The 15,406-nt window shown below is 39.3% G+C and overlaps 2 protein-coding genes across 2 annotated transcripts; one reads left to right on the top strand and one right to left on the bottom strand.

Annotated features, from left to right (window-relative positions):
• Nucleotides 1-1,122: 1,122 nt before the first annotated feature.
• ppih (peptidylprolyl isomerase H (cyclophilin H)) lies at nucleotides 1,123-15,205 on the top strand. The gene is made up of 9 exons (XM_080468737.1): nucleotides 1,123-1,306; nucleotides 8,250-8,314; nucleotides 8,424-8,447; nucleotides 9,352-9,396; nucleotides 10,806-10,848; nucleotides 11,238-11,330; nucleotides 13,481-13,568; nucleotides 13,654-13,694; nucleotides 14,183-15,205. Exons 1-9 carry the CDS (start codon nucleotides 1,241-1,243, stop codon nucleotides 14,249-14,251), a joined length of 534 nt encoding a protein of 177 aa, XP_080324863.1. The 5' UTR covers nucleotides 1,123-1,240; the 3' UTR covers nucleotides 14,252-15,205.
• Nucleotides 3,323-5,204, bottom strand: LOC308112924 (putative G-protein coupled receptor 160). The gene is made up of 2 exons (XM_080468752.1): nucleotides 5,077-5,204; nucleotides 3,323-4,776 (listed from the first exon to the last, which is right to left on the bottom strand). Exon 2 carries the CDS (start codon nucleotides 4,676-4,678, stop codon nucleotides 3,626-3,628), a length of 1,053 nt encoding a protein of 350 aa, XP_080324878.1. The 5' UTR covers nucleotides 4,679-4,776; nucleotides 5,077-5,204; the 3' UTR covers nucleotides 3,323-3,625.
• Nucleotides 15,206-15,406: the final 201 nt, after the last annotated feature.

Genomic DNA, 15,406 nt, shown 5'->3' with positions numbered 1-15,406 from the left:
AAACTTATGAACTTCACATAGGCATTGCTGGGGATTCAAAGCTCAAACCCTCAGAGTGAAGTGAGAGCTCACCACTATTCTACTGTGCAAGGTCCATTTCAATCAGTAGCCTGCAAATACAGAAATAATGTGTTCTTGTATGTCTGTCCAATTTAGCCATACAATGAATTAAACATGGAAAATATTTTTTTCTATTAAGATTTACTTGTTTTAGATTCACTTCTATATCAACATGAAAATACAACAATTCAGCATGCTGGACTGGGGCAATTCATAGCCTTATTACTCCACCAAGAAGCTGTTTCTAATGTCATTAATGACACCAATAGCAACTAATTATGGTTCACTACCACAACACTGATGGCATGTATGTTTTTCCGATTACATATGAAATGGTAATACAGCCCGACCTCAGTTATCCAGACAAGTTTGGGATGCGGACTTTCTCGTGTGTCCGGATAATAAAAGTGATGGCAACACAGTGTGTTGTACATCAAAATGTATGTGTTGTAATATTTTTTTTTCCCAAAAGTACATGTATAGCATGTTCAACAGCAGTGAGTTATTCTTTTTAATCTTTTAATTGGATGGAAATACCATAAGTTTGTGTATGTAACATACAGTGTTGCTTACAGGAATAGTTTATATATGTTTGGGAGCCTTTCGATGTACAGTTTGCATGTTCTTCCTGAGGGTTGCTCCATCCTCTGGTTTCCAAAAAACATGCATTTGAGGTTTGTGGTGTCTGCATGTTTGCCTTGTGGTGGATTACTGATCTCTTACTGCCATGGTGCTCATGTCAATGTTTGTGAAACATGTGGGTCACAGAGGCAGTTTGAGGGACCCAGTGACATTAGCACATGCCCTTTCTTCAGCCCTTCGATTAAAGCGGCTGATTAGAGTCTTTCCTGGCATGTTTCAGTTCAAGTTCAGGCCAGTGCCATCACAGTTGAAGACCTGATCCATAGTGTGGCCCTCAAACTGAAAAATAGCGAAATGGATCATCAGGCCTTTAGTAAAAGTTGTGTTAATTTACCACCAGAGGACGCCATGTTAACAATTGGGGCGATTTTTCGCATCGCTTCCAGGCGAATATAACTATTTTTTCCCTTGCTGCTCGCCGTACTATGACTCTTTGAGCCACCGTAGATGCTAACCACGCTAAAGCTACTTGCTGTAAAGAATCACATGTAGCGGTTCAAACTGTAAATATTTCGTCTGTTTAAAGCGCGAGATCAGCATGTCTCTCCAGTCCTCGAACCCCAACAACCCGATCGTTTTCTTTGACGTCACCATCGGAGGGCAGGTGAGAAGAACGGCTCTCGTTTGTCTCCAGGATAATGTTGAGTTGCCTTTTAGCGCGTTTTGATTCAAGCGCAAGTCCACTGAGCTTCATTGGTACTGCTTCCGCAAATCCTGTTCGTTACGTCTGAATAATCCACACAACACACAGCTTGTGTTTCTCTCTCTTGAGTTTAGAAGGTTGAGAGTTTGTTTTGCCAGGCGAAGAGTCATTAAACTAAGCGGAAAAGACAACATGAGACTGCTTCCCCTGGCTTTGTTGGATAATTCATTCATTTATACTGTACTTTTTTTTATGAAACCATCTCTACTTACACAGCCACATGTCATGTCTAGGTCTCTGTGTGTTTGATGGATTGTTTGACCTTACATATGTCAGCAATATTTGCCGTTTTGTCTATTTATTTCAATGTTGATGGCTCTCATGTGCTGTAATGCTGTAATTAGTCCATACAAATAATAGACTGAAGCAAAATATGACACTTTGAAACAGTTTTTATACATTGTTACTCACCAAATATCTTTAAACCTTTCTCTTATAAAATGTGTATGTTTTGCTGTAGTCTTTTATCCATTCATCTTCTATATCGATTAATCCTGTTCAGGTTTGATGGTCACTGGAGCCAATCTCAGTTAACTATGGGCGAAGGCCGGATACACCCTGGACAGGTCACTACTCCATCTCAGGATGCCCACATTTCTACATCAGGGCAATTTAGGGTCACCAATTAAATTGTGAGTTTTTGGAATGTGGGCCAGGAGGAAACCAACGCACACATGGGGAGAACATGCAAACTCCATACAGAAAGGCCGGGCTGGTATTTGAACCTGCTGTGAGACGAGAGCTTTAACCACCGCACATCCCCTCTAGTTATTTAGAGTCTTCCGTTAGATAATTGTACAGACTATTAATTATCACTAAGTCTCAATATGTGTGTATATCTGTGTTCCCTTCGCACGGTGTACCAAAAACTGAGATGTAAAGTGGTTTAGAAGATGGGTGGATATAGTCTTCAACAGATGGAGGGAAGGCAGGTTGTGTTGAAGAGACGTGTGGTGAATGGAGAGGATGGAGGACTGGAGGAGCCCTGAAGCCTCATTTATAAAGGTTGCTTAAGCACAAAACGGGTCCTGAAAGATGCGTAAGCCACTTCCCATCTAAAAAAAAAATAAACTTTTGCCGGAGACTGTGCGTACCGGTATGCAAACTTTGAACCTTGCACACGCACGTTTTGGAAATGGGGAACCTGGTGGCGCTGATTGTGAGGTGGAGAATTGAAGCCAGATTCATCTCATACGTTTAATATCTTCAAATATCAGACTTATAGATCCACATAATCATAAAGAGCCGAGCTGCAGCTTTCTGGATGTGTTTCTTTCGTGGATCACGTGTTGGAGTGGTGGCTAGAACTCATAGATTATCAATTGTGACAAGGTGCAAAACAATCCAATTTCAGAGAAAGCACATAAATAATATCTATTAAAGGAAAGTGCGTGCAGATGGGCAGACGCACGCTTTTACCGATCCAAATTTTTTTGGGCACACGCCATTTTCAGCTTTTGGGCGCACATACATTTTTAGTGGGAATCCTACTCAATGTTTTATAAATGAGAGCCCTGGTGCTTGTGTCATAGTTTGTCTATTGACCATGAAACTCTTGCATCTGCTTAATCTCACAACATTACACGCTTTCAAACACATACCATGTATGCTGACATTATTGTGATTTCTACATTTATGTAAAAAATAGAGAAATAACCAGTGCTATTGTGACCAGTGAAATTTGAACACAGCTATACTGTACATTGTTATTCTTGAGATCAAAGATGAACATAGATTTACTTGAGAAACACAAATTTTATGTTGTCTGAAGGTACAACACAGCTTCTGGCAAACTATACATATTTTTTTTAAGATGTTCATCATTAATGATAAACTCGTTTGAATTATCTGACGTACATACGAAAGGACAAAATGCTCTATTTTAAAATGAGATGGAAGAAACATATTTCAGTATATATTTTATTGAAAAGATTTTGTTTTGAACACATACTCAACAGAAAGACAGACGTTATCACCTCACCATAGAAGTTGTCTCGTCCTTACAGCGGATTTGCATAATGAGTTGTGTTATGCTGCACACCTCTCTTTAAGAGAAAGAAAAACCACAATTTGTTCCCTGAAGAGTTGAGAAATCTAATTTGGCACCTGTGCTTGTTTGGTCACTTGACACACGCACAGATTAAGTCTTCAGAGGAACCATTTTTTTTCTTTGTTCTTTTAACAGTGTAAAATTCAAGAGGTTTATTCTGATCGGTTAATTTACACACACAGGAAGGACTTTTCTTTTCCTTTTGACGGGTTGAACACACCCAGTGGTACTGGCTGAGCTTGTGTGCCGGTGCTCAAATGCCAGTAAACACTCCAGGAGCATGCGTTTTCTGGTAAGTCACTGTACGGTCCCGTTGTCCTGCTCTTTGCCCAGAACACCACACCTGTCAGGACACTGTGGATGCACTCCAACCACAAATTGTTTATGATTAGGTATGTAGGGATTGTCATGTAGGTCAGCAGACAGACCACAGACATGGTGAGATAAGGCATCCAAGTCACACCAAAGGCCAATGTCAGGCTGAACCACATGGGTGGTCGTGGCTGGCTGGTCTTGTGTAGGTAATCCTTCTCGCAGATTTGTCCCTTTGTGGAGGAGTTCAAATTGAACAAGTCGCTCATCTTGTTGTCTTCATCTTCCCTTTGTTGTGCCAACATCTCAGCTTCTTTCACCCAACGGAAGATGTTTGATTGAAATAGCCATATTGCCAGGAGTATCACACTGAAGAGCAGTGCATCAGAGTAGTAGACTCCTTGCATGTCCTCCAGGTTGCACAGAACCATCTTCTCCTTTACCGAGTACTGATACACTATTGACTTAATATTGGCAGAGCCAGCGGAGTAAACACCAGCTTGCATCCAGACCACCACCATCAAGACCACATTTCGGAGTAACTTGCACTTTGGTCTGCCTCTGCCGACGTAGGTGTCATCCAGACAGTAGTCCAGAATACCCAGGCATATCATGGGCACAGGCAGAGCCCCATACGTCGCTGTGGAATGAGCCAGAAGGAAGCAAGGTGACAGAGAGACCCTCTCGGCCCCAATAAGCCACACGCTCGCCATGAAAAACGTCATCACCCAGTCCATCACAGTGATGGACAGGGTGCACAAGCCAAGAAAGGAGCGATACCACTCCTTGCTGAACACACAAAAAAGCAATGTATCGATGCCCGCCTTAGTGATGATGAGCAGAAGAAACCTGGCTGTGTTGTCCGTGTGAAGGCCAGGTTCTACCTCCCACCGCTCCATGATGGCCAGCATATTGACACTGGAGCTGGTTTCTGGAGAGCAAGGCAAACTCTGAAGTATTTGTAATCGCTTTGTTACGGGAAGAATTCTCAGAGTAGCAATGGTGTGTCCTGTAAAACACAAAAAAGAGGAATTAGTTCAGCCCTGCGAAAAGTAAAAGGGTTTTAGATAAGGCTTAGATATTCAGAAGAAACATCATTTAGCAAGATGTCTCAACTTTTTTCCTTCACTCTTTTTGATGCCTGTCATAGTTATCCGGTAAGCAGAATACCTTCTCTTACCATTTCAAATGATACACAGCATCTTGCAGCGCACACACCGTTATCTCTTTGCGTTTTGTTTTTGCCCGTCGTGTAACCCTGCTGACACTTTGGGCAGGTTTTGCGTTTTAATTAGAGAACATAGCTTACCTCAAAAATGTTGTGGTATCAAGGTTGTGCCATCCCATGCAAGGTTATCAAAGCGAACACACACGCATGCTCAAGTCCTCCCAGTGATGAAGTCTCACGCTCATCCGCACCAGCGTCTCTGATGTCGGTTGCTGGGGTTTGACTTTAAGCAGCGCTTCATGACTCCACCTCTGCATTGCTTTTCAGCCATCATTACGATAGACACGCCCCCTCTGGACTAAGAGGAACCGGTTAGTTCTGCTTTGACTTTCTTTCTGTGATGAGTTGGATAATGGGCAAAATCTGACTTGGATTAGAATATGCCCTGCATTCTAAGTTCGCTCCCTTTTTGAACCTTCCAAGAGCTCACACATCAGAATACTGGAAATTGTGACTAAAGGTGTGGGTATACACGCGTGTGTGCCATTGATGTAAAAAGGTATATTCCAAAGCAATACAATGTACAAAATTCATATTTTCTCAGCCTTAATTGAAAACATTTCTAATTGTATTTCTATAAAATATCAGCAACATAATATGGGATACTATTATGCTATTCTATAAAGTATAATTTGAAAAAAAATAACCTTAATTATGACTTACCAGAAGCATTTGACAAGTTTTATAAGGGAAACTTTCACTGATTTTGTCTTCAAGGATTTTTTTTTTCTTTTAAACTTTTATATTGTGAAAGTAAATATGCTGATCAAGTGCACTGTCAGATGTCGGGTTTTACAGAAGGGACATTGCAGCCCCATTGTCTTGCTTTCTCAATAATCAGTTTGGAAGTAACAAAAGAACACTGTATTAATACTGCAGTTCCAGAGGTCACACTTAATTTGTTTGCCAGGTGCGAGTGTGCGCCTGGTGTGTAAATAATAAAAATTGCCTGCAGCCTCAGGAGAGACGATTAGCTGTGTTTTGTTGATAGTGTTGCTGCAGTTTGAACATCTTAATTTTGTTGTGGAATTAACCCTTTAGCTCAGGTCTGACGCTTCTTTCTTCTCGTTCATCCATAAAATCTCTACAAATGTCCGGTAGTTCACATTTCATATCATTTACAAGTTTGTGATCGATTCAAAGCTGCCTCACCTGTTGTCAGGCGCTTGACTTCAATGGACGTCCACCGCTGATCGCGCTGCGGCCAGTGGATGTTTGTTCTTGGTCAACATGCTCTGCTTCTGCAGTCAGTTTGGGTCTTTTCTTTTTGCCTGGAAACTGTGACCATACTGTACTGTCCACCCTGAGACATTGTGCTGCTTATGTTTCTCATCACCATGTGCCAATAAGCTACTCTTTGTCTTCACACACACACACACACACACACACACACACACACACACACACACACACACACACACACACACACACACACACACACACACACACACACACACACACACACACACACACACACACACACACAGATACTTTCATCCAATAAAATGCTGCATCTCATCAGCATCTGTAAAGAGACATACCAACATGTAATGACGTCTGCTTTGACTTCTGAACATAATCAGACAGTTGGGAGCAAAGTGTGTGTCGTTTAAACTGAAGTCTCCACCATGTTATTTTCAGTCCCGTCATTTGTGAAAGTGAGGAAAGACGCCCAGGCCTGTTGGTTTGCAGCCACATTGAAGCTGAAGAGGGAGGAGGAGATGTTCACTGTGAAAGTTAATTGACATTTTAGCTGCGTTTGGGAACCTGTGAACCAGCTGGTTTTTCCTGCCGTCATCTTGTCTTCTCTTGGCTCAGAAAGTGTTTCATTAATTCTCCAAAAAACTTTTGTTCTTACTATACCCCCCCCCCCACCTGACTTATTACTTTTTTTGCGTTTTACATTATATAGATGTTGAAGATCATCAAACACATTTTAGAATTAGACAAAAATAACCCGATTAAATACAAACTGCCATTTTTAAATGCCAGTTCCTATCTGAAAATATAATGACCTTTTGAAAGGTATACATCCAGTGTAAATCTAACAACATTTGTGGGTCAAAATGTCCCCAGAGAGATGTGAAAGACTCATTGATGCTTATCGCAAATGCTGGACCTCATTTCTTGGGAAGTAGGTTTGAATAGCTTTGTCTTAGTCAATGCAATCATTTACAAACTGCATGTTGTATTTGCATTGTTACTCGTGTTATCTTCATCTGGCATTAATATTTGCCTATTATATACAATTTGAAAACAAAAGGCGCACTACCCACTTCAGCAGTTGGATCGGACTACACTGGTGCCTCACTGAGTCTTGGCCTCCCACTGACGCTGTCACTGGGTCACCTCTTCTTTTTTGGATATTGAACACTGCCGAGTGGAATCACCTCAGAAAAAGCTGGAGTTTTGGACTTCCTCTGACCTGGTCCATCACAATCTAACATAATCTTTACACTCGTCTATGTTTCTGCATCCAACCCCAAACACGTTTAGCACAAAATTGACTGCTTGATATATTCTACTGATAGAGGAGGCAGATGAAAAATAATAAGACTGGTGTTACTATGACCACCTATTTGCAACAGTACAACATGCTGGGTTAGGTACTCATGGGCTTGCTGCTTGTATTTGTTGTCAGAAAGGGCTTGAAGACTATTCATATGAGTCATAACAGCCACAGGAATCTTTCTGTTGAAAGACACCAGAGATCTTCTGCAGGAGGGATGACACGTCCAACCACTGGTGAAGCATCTTGTGCGACTTGTATTTCATTCAGTTTGTTTTTGCCCTGCTTTGCGTAACAGCACGAAAGCATCATCCTGGATGGGTTTTTTTTACGGATTATTTAAACACAACTATCACATTGGCATAAGTATTTAGACCCTCAGCAACATCATTCAACATTGCCTCCCGATTTATCTAGATCGAGGGTGTCAAGCATAAACCCCGTGGACATAAAACCAGCCTGGAAGTGGCTCAGATCCAGCCAAGCAAATAGGACAAATTTGAAAGAAAACATCAGTTTTTCTTATTTAAAATTTTTAAACAAATGTCCTAAGAGTAGTGGACAGAACACTGATGATGGTCGTCACAGAAATCTACGACCAGAAAGCACACTCAGAGGCGCTTCAGGGTGATCCACCTCCCTGTGTTTGCTGCATTAAGTTGTCTGGTTGTTTTTTGAATGCTTGTGTGTTTGGGAGATATACGTCATGGACGTCTAACTGAGCGTTTCCGCAAATGTCCCTCAGGATGTGGGACGGATGAAGTTTGAGCTGTTTGCCGATGTCGTTCCAAAGACGGCGGAGAATTTCCGGTGAGAATCGCAGCGCTCGAGGGTTTCATTTCACAGGTTTTGAACGATCCACGGGTCGTCATGTGTGCATGACCTGACATGGCATTAACTGCTATTTCATCTGTTACAGGCAGTTCTGCACCGGAGAGTTCAGGTAAAGCCTTGTTTCCTCGGTGTGTGTCATTAGGTGTGTCGTATTTACTTTAAACTGAGTTTGGAATGAGAACTATTAGAAGCCGGTGTACTTGGTAATCAAGAATAGTATGTGACTGTGTGTAAACCTAGACCAAAACCAAAGCTGTCACTTTGCGCTGTTTATTTAGTCCTAACTTCAATTCTTGTCATTGTGTCTAATTCCAAAAACAACAATTTATGTGACTTAAAAGCTTTTGCCGAGTACTTTGCAAACAAAATGCATTTTTTGGAGAGAATAACCCCAAAATATTTTTACAATATTTTTATAAAATTTTGATATTCTCCTGTAATTTGTGCAGATACATGAAAGCTGTCGTAATTCCTGTTATTGCCATGCTTTGAAATGTCAAAACCTTCCTAACACACATTTTTAGTCCATTGAATTAGTCTGCGCACCATCTGAATCAATAGTATGACCTGCAGTTACTAACCTGCAGTGGGAGTCTTGTGCACCACCTTGTCTTCCTGTCCGAGTGGTGCCATACAACGTGTAGCAGGCATTTATGTTATGGTTGGCAGGTTATTTCGTTTATTTTGATATCTTTTGCTTCATTATTTGGACACCTGGCGGAAGTAGTTGGACTCGCTATATGTAGAGGGCAAAATTCTGACCCTGGGTGGGCGTTCCAGTGAGGGTTGTTAGATGGGAGAAGCTCCTTCTCTCATAATGATTAATGCAAATCACCACAAAGGTGAGGTACAATGCAGCAGTGATAGTCTGCTGCATTGCGCATATACACCTCAAGTGTGTATGCACCTTAACCGGTAACCTATTCACTTAAAAACAGGGCAAGCGGGTGGAGCAGATTTTAAGGTCACGACTTGTTCTTCCTCTACATTTAACTTGATTTTCTGTCTAACAGGAAAGATGGTGTTCCCATCGGTTTCAAAGGCTGCACATTCCACAGGTACACAACATGCCGGCTGGGTTTCATGGCGTCAGCTTTCGTACGATTTAAATTTAATCCATCAAGCTCAAGTGGATCCAGTGTCATTATTTGACCTCTCGAACAGCCTCCTAATATTTAGTTTCACATTCAGGCTTTAACTGTCTGTAACTTCACTGTAGTAGGTGCAAAGCTTCTCGCAAGCAGCTGCGATCTGACATTTCTTTTCTTGAAATTCTTAGTCAAATCGAGATGCATCTCTTTGTAGTTTATTTACTGTGAGCAGCTCTTTAACCGTCATTAAAAAAAGCAAGAAGAAAAGAAAAATAGCTTTGGCTGATGAACAATTTGTAAAAACATGCATGTTGAAGGCTGAAAAACAATCTTGTGCAACAAAATTTAAAGAAAAAATACAGATGCCAGATACAGTGCGTCCAGAAAGTATTCAGTCCTTCACTTGTTCAGTTTCTTATGTTACACATTTATTTCATAAATGGATTAAATTCAATTTTTCTGTAATTTCTTAGTTTTTTGTGGATAAATTTGGTCTGACTTACTGGTCTGACTCACGTGATCAAATTAGACTGTACATGAATAAACAGCTTTTTATTCAGCTTTGTTTTGAAAATACACCCATTCTGGAGGCTGTTAAGTCTGGCCCTATTGTTTCCATGATGCTGAAAACGCAAACAGAATTGTATAATCATGTTTAAGATGATATGTATTTGCCATAAATACATATATTTTCCAATAGTGTCTAACATCCTCATGTCAGAGAGAAATTTTAAAAGTTTAGGACTCGTATTAAATGAACAGCTTCTAGTAAACTTGTATCATAAATGTTTTTATGTTGTTATAAGTCGTTTATGCTACTCCATGTGCATCATGTTGTGAAATGAGCTCTAAGTAAAGTTTTGTTTGTTTGTAATTCTTTATTTCATCCAAAGTATATATAAACAGTCTTAGCAACAAAACGTCCAGTTCAACACATTTTGAATGAAAAGGAGCAGAAGAGAAAAATCACTCTTGTAATATCTGCCCCTTCGTTGCCTTTCAGTACCTTTACATCAGTCTGTTACACAATGTTCAACATTATAAATATTTACAGATATTTTTAAGCAATGTATGTGCAGTATTTACAAAGTGAAAAGTTAAGAATCACTCTGCTTAATTTGTCATTTGTTGAATAAATCGAACTGGAATGTTGTTATTTAATTTCATGGGTGAATAAATATTTTTGTTAGAACACAAAAATCTGAAAAAATTCAAATTGGGGGGGGGGGGGGGGGTGGAATTAAATCATGCCTAGTGCAGTGTTTGTTAAAAGTATTTTTATTTAATTTTTTTTTATCTGTGTATTGACAGAATTTCTGTATCAGCATATCTTTAATCTGACATGGACTGTCTGAATTCTCCTTGTTTGCTGGCAGGGTGATCAAAGACTTCATGATTCAAGGAGGAGACTTTGTCAATGTAAGTACAGGCTCACTTTTCATTTGCATTCACAAACTAACATGATTTAATCAGGATTTTTTTATCAACAGTAGCCTTAACTCCGATATGTCATTGAGCTCAGTTATAAATTTGTTGGTAAGGTAATCTGAAGGTAAGGTGGAATATTTGATAGCAGCCTGTTGTTTTCTTATTATGATTTGCGATTTAACATACTGTCAGTGACAAATTTGTGCAACCTAATCACAAGAGAGATGCAGCTGATGTTGCTATACAATCAGCGAGGGGTTGGTGGAGCAATGCAGTGCCCCATCTGGTGGTTATGTGAGGAATTACAGGACATTTTTAATGTGTTACTTTCTTCAGCATGAACGAAACCTTACAGTATCTCCTGCATGTTTTGTGTGAAGGGCGATGGCACCGGCATCTGCAGCATCTACAGAGGACCGTTTGCAGATGAGAACTTCAAACTGAAACACATCATACCGGGTCTGCTCTCCATGGTACGTAACATCACAGCCCTGCTGAGGGGGTGCGTTGTCTTTGTGTTTTCCTTCTCATATGAAAGAGCCGTCAATGAGTCAATCAGTCACTGTCTGAAACCAGCAGGATAATGGATGATAAACCCTGGTGTGATAGTGGAGGCACTGTTCAATCTGTAAATTGTTTTACCTTAACTGGGGATGTACTTACTGTCATACAATCAGCCTTGTCCTGGTGCATACTGTATACGGACATTTTGATTAATTCATTTAATAGGAAGTGATAGTAGCCATTCAAAACCGAATGATTTGATTCAAACGATTAAAGTTCCCTTTCATGGAGGAGTGAGAGAGTCCTGAAGCTAGGCGTAGCAGTAGAAAAGGCAGGGGACCCTTTCCCATCTTGATTTGTTTTCTTTTTTTCTAACAATTGAAAAAATAAAGGGTAAGAAAAATGGTTGAATCAGTAAACCACAATGTTTTTTAAGTTCACTACTTTATTGTGTCACTCATTGAACATTCTGGTTTAGAATAAATCAGATATTTCAATATAAGTGAGTTTAACCACTCAAATAAAAAGGATCATCTATAAAAAGTACTTTTATTGTTTTTACAAACTGAGAAGAACTGTACCATGTACCACATGATACAAGTTACTTTCAAAGTTCTTACCTATCTTTGAATGATTTCACATAACTATGAGGGAAACTATTGTTCATCTTTTAAGATGTACAGAACGTTATTAATTCATTCAGCTATCCATCCAGTAATCCCCTTTAAGTGTTTTTCTCTTGGCTATCAATGAAGTATCACATATTGAATTTACTTTTTGTATCACTTGTGTTATGTTGAATACAAATTTCTTCTTAAATGATCAGCATGTAATCGGGATACAGCAAAAAAAACCAAAAACAAATCCAAGTTACAGCTGTTATATAACATATATTGTGCATACTTATTGCATGCACAGGTAACATGGTGTAAAGAAGTGTTGCTGAGTGTGTTTGTGAGCTGTTTATACCTGCATTAATATACAAATCTGAAAGCGATACATGAGCATCATCCTGCAATCCACTTTTAAAAAAAAAAAAAGTAATCTATTGCTGTAGTGATTCAATAGTCTTATTATACAACAGTTGGTCCTGACAGAATAATTCCATTGGGTGACACACAGTCAGTGTGAGTGCTGATGTTCAGCATAACATCACAGGGACATTTCACAGCTGTATCACTCCACCTCGCGTCAGTTGAAAATATCTTCAGTGACACTAATAACAGATAACTGTGACTAGCTAGTATTCCATCAACATGAAATTGAAAAAAACAAAAAGAAATGGTTCAAAGGATCAAAACCTACAGTAATGTACAAATGGGGTGCTGAAATACCTTTGTGTTGCCTAGCAACCATCACATTGTGGTTAGTGTCGGCACTATTTGTGTTGGTGGAAACAAAAGACCGGGGATGAATAATTGCATGATATTTTTTTATGATTTCCTCCAATAAATGGCTTTATGTTACAGCAGTATCACACTGAACATCAGCATGGTTGTAATTATCAACAACCACATCGCAGCCGTACACAGATTCATTACAACAATAGGACTTTTGAGTGTGGTATTGCTTGATTAAAGTTATTTTTGTATTTAGATAGTTAATCACATGGATCAGAGACACACTGACTCCACAGTACTGTCATCGTAATTCAGTTGTTAAAAAAGAAACTGGTATGTGAATACACCGCAAAATGTAATATTAACAATACGAACTACGACTTTTTTCCTAGAGCAGTTTCTAAATCTAATAGTTCCTATGGATAAAAGGCCTTTTAAAAACATTAGAATATAAGAGTTTATAGCTCATTTTAAAGGCTGGCCCCTCAATAAATGAGGATATACCCCCCCCCCCCCCCCCCCCCCCCCCCCCCCCCATCCTCATGCGAGGGATTGTTTCTGGGTGTTTCTGAAGACAGATTGGAATCCTGGAGTTTCTATGTAACTGATAAAAGCGGGTTTAAACTACATGCAGTTATGTGCTGTGTAAAATTCAGACGATGTCACTTGATCATCCAAGTACTGTTTCGGGTGAGGGATGTAGTTGAGTTACCTGCTCCGTCATATGACTGCATCCATGTGACTGATTTGTGGTTTTCTCTGGGATCTTTCTGACGCAGGCCAACAGTGGTCCAGGAACTAACGGCTGTCAGTTTTTCATTACCTGCACTAAATGTGACTGGTTAGATGGGAAACATGTTGTTTTTGGTGAGTAAACTCTTACTGTTACTTGTGCATTTATGGTTGATTTGTTCATGTTATTGTTTATTATTCTTATTTATGTCTCACACAGGAAAACTGGTGGATGGGCTGCTGGTCATGAGAAAGATTGAGGTAAAAAAAACATGCTCATCTATGAAATGATTCTGTTTAGAAATGTTCACTTTGGGAAGTTATTCGTTTATTCAGATATTTCTACACTTGGCATAACTTAAAAGCATCTAAACAGCTCAACGATTTTTACAATTTTAAAGGTGATAATTATAGTCTGAGAATGAAAGATAGAAAAACATTCAAGCTTATAAAATATTCTACTGTCTTAGAAACTATAGCTTTTTTGTGACATAGAAGTTTAAACCAAAAATATGTTTGAATAAATCATGATGAATATACATTTTGGATAGATAGATAAAGTCTCCCATTATGTTTTATTGTTTAGATGCAACTCTGTGCAATAAGCAGGTGAAAGAAATCCTTGCTGCATTTTAGAAATGTTTTCACTCTTTGTTCATCTTGTAGGAACATTAGACTTCTGGCATTCGTTCTAGGTGGGTGTAATGTTTGATGACTGCTTTAAAGTTTGCCCTTCCCGCCTCACGCAGAACGTGCCTACAGGACCCAACAACAAGCCGAAGCTCCCCATCGTCGTCGCCCAGTGTGGAGAGATGTGATCCCGCTCGCTCCTCACAACGTACAAAAGATCACATAGTGCTCAGGTGCATCCCAAAAAATTAGAATACCATTGAAAAGTCAACTGGTTGGTTATTTCTACACTCAGAACACTGCAGATTTAGTTGTGGTAACAAAAAGCATCAAGGTGAAAGAAAATTCTATTGAGTAATGCTCAACTATTATTAGATGCTGGATTTTCATGGTGTTTAAATAACAAAACAACGAATACTTTGAATTATTAGTTTATTTCAAGTTATGACGTTTCACAGAATATCAAGTTATGGGAGAAATCCATTGTATTCTATTTTTTTAGATTCATCTGCAACTATTAGTAGTGTATCCATGATGCCTCCGCTGCAAACATTGACATGTTTTCCTGTCTGCATTTAGTTTTGTTCTCATGTCAAACGTTGGACGAGTTTCATCCATTTGTTGTATCACAAGTCTCAGAATTGACTCAAATTGAAAACCCAAACGATTCTTGTGATTAAAAACATTTTGGTTTTAGTGAGATACTTAATTTATACTTGGTTTTGTAATTTTATTTTCCTTATCTTCTCATGCAGCAGTAGACAAATACTTTTAAACGCTTTGTCACTTACAACCAATAAATGTTTTTGTTACATTTTACAAATTTCAGTATTTATTTTTTTTTGAATGAGTTCCCTCTGTCGTGTCACATCCTGCAAATTTATTTAGGAGTCAATAAAGCCATAATGGCTATAAGCAGCAGTGTCACAAAACATATTACACTTTAATCAATACAGTACAAGTGACAATGTAATTTCACCCCAGCATGACATGATCCAGTGTAAATAATGGATCTGTAATCCTCAGCCTTTTTAAATTCCATAATCCATCTTTTCATCCGTTATATGAGTGTGAAAGAAAGTACTCTTGATTATCCCCTGCATGGAACTGACCCAGCAACTTAAAGAACATTGTGTACCCAGAGTGAGATGCTTTGTTTCTGCTGCCTTTTTCTCGCTCACACTCCCCTCATACACCGCTGATCTACACACGCACACGCACACGCATACCTGTACATCCTAAAAGGGAAATGTATTCATTTCTATCTCCGATTGATCCATCGGGAAACTTGCAGAAATGTGCATTCATGCTCTGAGGGGATCGTAGGCAGTAATTAGTCTCAG

This window comes from Lipophrys pholis (assembly GCF_963383615.2).
Source record: "Lipophrys pholis genome assembly, chromosome: 8".
In the NCBI taxonomy this organism is placed as follows: domain Eukaryota; kingdom Metazoa; phylum Chordata; class Actinopteri; order Blenniiformes; family Blenniidae; genus Lipophrys; species Lipophrys pholis.
Note: the sequence above shows the minus strand (reverse complement) of the source record. Positions and strands in the feature narration are given on the sequence as shown.